Source organism: Strix uralensis, chromosome 8, assembly GCF_047716275.1.
Source record: "Strix uralensis isolate ZFMK-TIS-50842 chromosome 8, bStrUra1, whole genome shotgun sequence".
In the NCBI taxonomy this organism is placed as follows: domain Eukaryota; kingdom Metazoa; phylum Chordata; class Aves; order Strigiformes; family Strigidae; genus Strix; species Strix uralensis.
This window is the reverse complement of record NC_133979.1, coordinates 6,640,365-6,649,263: the sequence shown is the minus strand read 5'-3', so window position 1 is coordinate 6,649,263 and position 8,899 is coordinate 6,640,365. Positions and strand designations below refer to the sequence as shown.

The window sequence follows — 8,899 nt, the reverse complement described above, 5'->3', positions numbered from 1 at the left end:
GCAGCACGTTCCCCCCTGCTCTCTCTCTGCCTCCAGCCCCCCATGACTGAGCTCTAGCTCCAGCCCACACCAAGGGGCCACAGGGGGAGGCGGGCAGCTACAGCCACCCCTGGCTGAGGGAGGGGCGGCCGGCGGGACCCAGCCGGCTCCCCAGAGCGGGACCTTCCCCACCCGCCACCATGGGCTCTCCTGCCCCGCCTGCCCAGGTTGTTACATGCCGGGGGCAGCAGTGGCCATGCCCTATATAAGAGCCGTGAGGAGCCAGCCGGGCTGTGCCAGGGTGGTGGGGCAGGGCCGGTGTGCCATGGAGGCTGAGGAGGCTGCAGCAGCGAAGGCGGCACTGCGGACACCCAAGTGCTCCCGCTGCCGTAACCACGGCTTCGTGGTGCCGGTGAAGGGCCATGCTGGCCACTGCCGCTGGAAGCTCTGCCTGTGCGACAAGTGCGCCCTCATCACCGAGCGCCAGAAGATCATGGCGGCCCAGAAGGCCCTGAGGCAGCAGGTGCCCGACACCCCGGCCGGAGCAGCCGCAGGGGCTGCTCCCTCGGGTGAAGGCCCTGGGGTGGCCACGGGGGCAGCCGGTGCCCCCGAGCAGAGCGGCCATGAGGAGATGAAGGGCACTCAGACCACTGCCAACAGCAAAGGCATGGCATGCAGGGGGCCGCCACCGCTGCCTCCCAGTGGCCCTCCCTTCTGGGACTATGGTAAGGTCTTGTCCCCAAAGCCTCCTTCTCTCTCCTGCCCTCTTTCCTTCCATCTTCATCCTTCTCCCCATCAAACACTGCCACTTCTGCAGTTTGCACCTGCTGATTCCTCAGGCTCCAGCTCCCCAGAGAGCCATTCCTGCTGTCTGTCCCAGTTTCCTTCCTCAGTGGGCACAGGTACTCAGCTTGCATGTTGAATGTGCAACCCTGCATTTATTTTCCCTTTTGCAGGGTCTGCAGTGTGGGGCATGCAGCTCTGCAGTGGCAGGAGCCATGTGCTCAGCCTTGGTGCTTATTGCAAAGATGAAGCTTAAGCAAGTGGCTTTTCTCCGAGAGGGAAATTAGTCTGGGAGGGAAACCAAACTGATCCACTGTGCACTGCAGATGCTCGTGTATGTTTCTCCAAATGCTGTCTCACTGTTTATAGATTCACAGGCACAAGCCCCCAGCAACAAAAATGCTAAAAAAACTCAGCCATGGCAGGTAAATGGGGAAGTCACTGCTGCAGTTGCCTGAAGCAAGCATTTTATGATAGCACTGTAAAAGAAAGAGACCTTTTGGCCTTAATTCGTGTAGCAAAAACTGAACTTGGCTGCGATCATTTGGTGTAAAAGTGCATTTGGTATTTAAGAGCAGAACATAGATTTTACAGGTGGAACAGTTGTATGGTCTGTCACCTCTTAAATTGCTTCCTTTAATAGAGTCTTTCATGTGACTTGTCTAGTTTATTACTATTTATTACAGTAACTTCATACTATTACTATTTACTATAGTAATTTTACAGAAATCCCTACTGACTGCAGTAATCTTTAGTCTGAGCCTCAGGAGAGTTGGCAGCCTGCAAGACAAAATGCTGTTCTGAGAAGCCCAGAAGAAAGACTTATTTCAGACATCTCTAATTCCCACCTAATCTGTCAATAACTGTTTCCCTTTTTTTTTTAGCTTTGTTTCCTAAGAAAATTATGTTTATGGATGACACATGTGCCTGTCAGTCCTTCCCTTAATAGCATTTTTAACCTGCTGACCAATTTAAAAAAAGGTTAGGGACAAATAGCATAATTCTAGTACTCCAGAAGTCTACATACTCTCGAAGCAAATTTCTTCCACACTTCTACCAACAGGAGGATGTGCAGATAAGAAAGACCCTATTTGTATACAAATAACCACTCTCTTTTTTTTTAAGACTTCAGAGAGGCCATATAAGATTCCAGATGCAAGATAAAAACCAAAGGAAGTAATTTATTCCTGCATCTGAAATTGCCTGTTGTCTCTAAATTAACCTAAGAAGTGACAGATAGGACTAAAGTTAGAACTCTTATTTGTAGATTTTTAAGTTCTGCTAGAGTTAAAAATCTTAAAGTAGGTTGTTTTGCTTTTGCCGATGTACTGAACGATGTACTAAGGACTAGCTTCACAATGCACAAGGCAGAAGATAACGCAAATTATTCTGTGTTACAGAATCATCTGCTGAACCTTTCCTCAGTTCCTTAAAAAATGACAAATTCACAAGGAGCTAAGCATGAAATCAAAGGGCCAGATTCTCCTGCCCGAGAGTGGAATTTAGTCCTGCAGCTACTTCTACTGAACTCCACAGAATTACATGGATACTTTTATTTATTTTTTTCTCATTGTTTCCTAGCTCACACTGCTTTTCCTCCAGAATACATGGTCAACCCAGAATACCTGGAGAGAGAACCTCCGAAAGTGTACCCTGGGTGTTCAGGGGTGTATCCTTACCACCCATTTCCCATGGGATTTGCCATCAACGAGTCAACCTGTAGGGCAGCACCATCACCTCCAGGGATACCACTTCAGAGAGGTTTCCGACACATTCCTAGCAACTATGGGCCAGGGAATGCAGCTTCTGTGTCAGTAAGTAGCGGTCTTTTAATTACCCTGGAAATACTGCAGTCTTTAGCTGCCTTCTTGCTGTTAAAGTACCCATTATCAGTTACTGCACAGCATTTTGATACATTATGCTGAAAAAAATGTTAGCAAATGGTGGTGTTAATAGTCTGAGCTGAACCCAGAAGAACAAACCCATGCACTTGCAAGGGGGCAGATTTTATGAAGTGCGTTGGGGCTTATATGTCCTGCTAACATCTGCCACAGCCCTTTGGAATGATGGCAGTTGGACACTTAATATGGTCATGTTGTGCCAGAGAACGCACTGGGAGGTTCCTCTTCTTCCACACAGGACAAATCTAATGGGGAGGGAGAGTGTCAGGGCTTGGCCAAGGCACCACAGCTGCAGAGAAGAACAGGGGAAAATCAGCTTCCACAAGGAAGTGAATCAGCATGGTTGGATATTTCTGTTTGGAGATATTTGTTTTCTCAAAAATGGTGGAAAACTTGTGGTTAACAGAAGTTTCAGATGAAAAATGATGTTCAGCATTATAGGGCCCACACCTTCAAACCACACAGACAAGATGCTAAATTGCCTGTCAGTTGTAATGGTGTGGAGGGGGACTTTCAGTGCTGTCAGTCATGTTTGTTTAAACTGGTAGTGTCCAGTTTTTGTACCACAGTTGGGCACATTACCAGATTTCCAGCTGCCATGTGCCATTCTGTCTGCACTGAGTACAATTCATCAGTTCATGTTAAGGTAGAGTGATCTGCCTCAGATTACTAGATTTATTATGCTTGCATAGAAATTCCCTGTCATATTTTAGGGGTTATTGAGAAAGAGGGTGGCTAGCAGCAGTCTGAGGTCCAGATAAATTATCCCAGTGGGCTGGATATACACACAGGTTGGGAAATGCCTCGTCTAGACCATCACTGTATGTGGTTTTGAACTTAATTTTTAACTGTCCTGAAAAAGATGGAAAGATTTCATACAAGTTCTATCTGTACCAGGGTGCATGGCCAGATCCAAGAGAAAAATGCTCCTGTTTCTCTGATGCTAGTGTTTCTGAGGGATGGAAATACCTCCTTGCACATGGAATTACTTTTATCATGCTCTAACAGGTCTGGCGATCACAGAAGACCAGGGCTCTGGGGCACCCTGTGGCGCACACAGCCCCTCTGTGTGGGTAGAGCCCCTCACTTCAGTGGGCTCAGGGGAGAATCTGTGACTAGCAGGGAGGTGGTTGCAAGGAGGATTTTCCTAGGTCACCTCTCTCTTGTGTGAAGACTTCAGACTTGTTCAGTGTCAAGTGCACGGGACAGTGGTGAAGGTGAGCTGCTCCTGCTTTAAACCAACTGCTCTAATGAGACACCAGAACACTTCAGAAGGTCAGTCTGAGAAGCTGCTACTTCTCAGTTTCAGTATGTTACACTATGCCCAGGTTTTGCACGTGCTAATCTGTGCATGGACGTGGCAGCATATGGCCATAAAATGGACAAAAAAAAAGTAATATTCACAGGTAAAAATTGAAACAAATTGTTTGATGCTGCAGATGTATCCTGGAGAGAGTCTTTAGATGGAAGATGCTTTGCTTCATGTGTTCCCACAGATTCCAGATGGAGGTGGAGATTTGCATCAAGGATACTACGCCCCTCTGCCTCCGTTCATCCCATCAAGCTTTCTGCCAGGGGTTCGTTACATCTCACCTCCCCTTTCACTGAACATGTTGTCTGAAACAACCAAGGAAGCACATGGTAAGGAAGTATGAGATGAGCCCTGGGAGATCCAGTTTTAACCTGGTTTCAATATCTAACCGCAGAGGAGCAAGCCCCAAGAAACCCTGATTTTGTCTAGTTTACAGGGGTTCCCAGATCCCTGTGATGGAGCCAGGACTGAGACCCTGAAGTCCCAGGACAGATTGCCAGCTTGTACAGCTCTGGAAGGGCTGACTTGGGGGAAGGAGCCTGGCATGCTTGGGCTTTCCAGCTGACAAGCACCTCAATCTCACACAGATGTTGAAGGCCCCAGGACTCAAGAGCTATTCCAGAGTAGGATCTGTTGATGTTCTCAAAATGAAAATATTTTTCTAAATATCTAGTTTGCAGGACATACTTTTAAAATTATTTGACTCTGTTGCAATTTAGACATGTTAAAAAAATGCGGACTAACAGTTAGAAATTTCATATTATTCATGCTTGCTCATCTGAGAATGCTACATTTTAATTGCTGTAAATGAAAGATTGATTTTTCAAAATCTCAAGTTGTTTTATTGAATCTCACAGGATTTTAAATTTCTGGCATAGGTTAAGTCTTTGTGCCTGTCTCTTTTGGGTCTCTTTCATGTATTGTGCTTACATGTGGACATATTTGTCATTATATTTGCAAGTTTTTCATTTGGCTGCAGCTAGCTGTGACCACAAGAGGGTAGAGCTGCTCAGAGAATTAACCACTAGCACTGGATGAAAGAATAACAGTTTTATTTTAAATTTTTTTGAAAATGCAGATAAATAAATACAACTTTATTTCTCTTCTTGAACATGAGACTAAAAAATTGTTAATCTGACTGTTTATGAAACAGATGAGAATATCCCCCAGTGAAAAATCAAATCTCTTGTATAAGAGGGAGGAGAAATAGAGAAGTATAATCATCTCATTTGAATTAAAAAGATGTTGATGGTGGTTATGTGGGATAAAATATAAGTTGGAGGGTTTTTGGCCTGGTTTCTTAACAACATAAGGTTCATGCAGGCTCATTTTCTGTTAATGTCAGTTCTCTTGTAACTTTTCAACCCATTAGTTATTTTCAGCCAAACATATCTGTTGTGATCACAGGCCTACACAATATTGATCTGCAAGGGAAACAGATGCCTCCCACAAAATGGTTTGTTTGCAGCCATGTCATGGTGTTTGGCTGGCTGTCAGCTTGCACTCAGTTTCTGACTGACGTGTGTGTACCTTGGCCAACAACCAAGTGCCTGCCAGTCAGCCCAGCAGTGGGCACATATCTTCAGAGCAGTCAGAGCATACCTGCTTCTTGTCTGGCTGCAAAGCCAAAGAAAAGTAAGCAGGAGATGTGGTGGACAAGGGGAATATGAAGAACATGGCAATGTGGGGGGTGTACAGACGTTGTAGAAATGTAAAGTTATTTTAAGTTACTGACAAAGGCGTTAGGACTTTAATGCAGCATGTAGGAGATACTGGTGTGCATATAATATGGGCTGAGTTTGAGGGGAAGAGAGGAAACTGAGGGCTGGCAGTCAAACCAGCAAGTGTATGTGAGGATTAATGGGTTTTGTGATTTGAAGGGAGAAAAGATCTGGGGGATACTGCAGTGGCAGAGAACCTGTGGGGAGCTGCAGCTGTTCTGCTGGAGTGTGTGGGAATGGGAAAGAACTGGGAGTAGCAGACAAATGTTGGGGGCATGGAGAGAAGTAGTGGTAACAGGAAATCCAGTGCTGTACTGGTAGAGTGAAGTCGTACTGGCCAAACAATCATGAAAACAGGCAACTGCATAGAGAAGAGAGGTCATGAGAGCACCCCCCCAGGGAGCAAAATGCCATCTAATGACCTCAACCCTTATTACACACTAGGGAAATCACAACCCAGGCACAAAGCCATAGGAAACAATGCATCATGGATTGTGCTGCTCAGAGAACAATCCAGCTTTCTTAGTACTACAGAGAAAGTACAAATTAATTCTGCTACATAGCATTTGTGCTCAGGATATGTAGGAATTTGCAATTGTGACCCAGTGAGGGGGGATACTTCTTTATGAGGTCATATACAAAATAGCCTGCCAGCAGAAGATGCAAATGTAGAGGGAAGCTACAGTGAAACTAATTCTTTGATTCTGGTATTCAAGATGCTTGGAAAAAAAAAAAAAAAAAGCTGTAACATTTAGTGCATAGGGATGTGTTAGGATTGCATCATGTCTTTTTTCCCAAGAAAGGAACTGACTCAAACCTGCAGTTAGACTTGGGAACATCCTTCCTCCAGAGAGACCTCCAGAACTGAGGTGAAATGGAATTGAGGTGAAATGGGCTTTCTGGCAAAACTGTTGCAGGAAAATTGATATAGAAGACTCCAGCAGAGGACAACTGATGAGAAGAAATGTCTGTGATCTCTGTCCCAAAGGGAATCTGAGATGAAGACAAATTAAAAAAAAAAAAAGTCCTGTCTGAAAAAGATTTTCCAAGGCTAGAAGAAGCTACCAGAAAGATTGGAGTCAGTAGCAGACTGCAGTTGAATGACTGAGGCCAGTTAGGTTTACAATGGTGATGTGAAGTATAGGCCATGTTGTTACACAATTTCACGCAGTATTGACTAGTAATGTTACAGAATTTGACAAAATAAACACAAGGTATGTCCAGTAAAACAGCCAGTTCAGCATCTGAGGATAGGGCCTGATTGTTGGGTTTCTAAAAGAACGATCTGCAGAAAAACAAACAAAACCCCAAGTTGACTGTGAGGAAATGAGGGATTTTTTTCATGCAAATTGTCAAGTAAATACTTTCTAAGATAAAAATCCCTAGTTGGATTTGAAGAGGGGATTACTCAGTTTGTCAAGGCCTTTGAGAATTCATGGGAGTGTTAAAAAGACATGGCATAGATTCACTGCAGTTGGGTGGGCAAAAGAGTCTGCCTCATAATTCTATTCCAGTGCAGCTTCAATGCATGCCACCTTGAAGCACTCTTGCTACGTTTCTTTAAGCATGGCTGAAACAATCAACTGCTGTCTGAAGGGCAATATCTCAGTTTGGAGAGCTGCAGCTCTTGATGTCGAGCACCTTTGAATTAACTGGGTTGAAAAACAAACTGGATTGACAAAAGTTGTTTTGCATTAAGAATTTATGTCTGGTAATGAGATTGATACCAGGTGTAATGCAAACTGAAATAACAGTGTTTGGGGTTTTTGGCTTGTTTGTTTGTGTTTAACTCTGACCTTTTTCTATTTTTCATTTTTATTTCAGCTACTGAAGCTGACAGTCGGGATTCAGGGGTGGTTCGTGAACCTGGCCCACCATCTTCTTCCCCAGAAGAAACAAGCAGAGACCAGTCTCTGTATTCTAAACAGTAAATGGGCTGGAGAAGAGCTGAGTAGGAGGGAGCACTATTTTCATTTCTGAGGAGCGTTAGTTAATAGGAGAGTAGAGTGACACTTAGTCACTGAGCAGTCACAACAGCTAGAAGAAGGGGATTAGTCCCCTGCCTCACTTTATGATCATGTTAGAGCTACCAGGCTCACAGCTCTGCCTCCCTCGCACTGTAAGGCCCTTGTTCCTAAAAGAGGTTTTCTAGAGCTGTGGTAAATCCCTTCCCCCTTCAGCAGGTGGAAGCAGCAAATGATTATGGCTCTGAATTTGTTTCCTTTCCTGAGGTTAGATGGCTCCCTGACTTTGAATTGAGGTCTCTGAGCCATGTACTTTCTGTAGCCTTCTCATGTTCATGACAGTAGTCAAAAATGTGTTGTTTGTATATCAATTTGCTGTAAAGGATATACAAATTATGGAAGAGTTAAGTGATGTGGAGCCTGAAGACTGAGTGAGAGAGGGAAGACAGTCTGGACTGCTGATTTACTTGGCTGAATAAGAACATGATTCACTGGATTCAGTGGGGTAAGGGAACAGTAGGTGCTACTACACTTGTAAAGAAGGGTGTGGGAGGAATTTGCAGAAAGGTCTGGCATAGACTGAAATCCAGTGCCTCCGCATTGTTTTCTGGGTGAACTGTCTTTAAGGCATCCTCCGTTCAGGTTGGGGACAGACTGATTTGGAATTGCTTCATGCCATGCAGGCTTCAGGATTTTGAATGTCCCTCATGGTTCATACATAATTTCAATGTTGTTTAACTCAGTACAGCTGAAACGAAATGGTACTATTTGTTTCTGAAGGGCTTGTGTAGACAGGTTTATACATGTGTATTAGAAGTGCGCTGTGGTGTATCAAAGGTGTGGAGATATTGCCTAGGAAACTAGGACAGAACACCAGTTAGCATAACAATTAGTCAAACAATTTTCAATAATAATGTTTAATTATTATTAAGGTACATTCCTCTACTGTTTTGCCTAGAGGAGTTGGTTTTGTATTAAGTGGATCAGTTGTCAATGTTTGAATAATTGGGGGGGGGACACTTTTGTATAATTAAAAAAGGTATATTAAATTGTTGGTATGGTTTTGGTGATTTGAGGCTTGCATATCTACACGTAATTTTTCTAGCCAAATATCAGATGTTGCCCTGAACAGCTCTGCGTAAAAACTGGTCTGGAGAGAGATTTAGACTTCAGTATTTTTCTTCTACAACTTTTGACTGTTGCTGTAGAGGTGAGTGCAGTAAAATAAACATTCTTCTT

General features: G+C 44.2%; 1 protein-coding gene across 1 annotated transcript; it reads left to right on the top strand.

Moving 5' to 3' along the window:
* Positions 1-214: 214 nt before the first annotated feature.
* DMRTB1 (DMRT like family B with proline rich C-terminal 1) lies at positions 215-7,627 on the top strand. The gene is made up of 4 exons (XM_074877217.1): positions 215-704; positions 2,344-2,576; positions 4,160-4,304; positions 7,521-7,627. Exons 1-4 carry the CDS (start codon positions 215-217, stop codon positions 7,625-7,627), a joined length of 975 nt encoding a protein of 324 aa, XP_074733318.1.
* Positions 7,628-8,899: the final 1,272 nt, after the last annotated feature.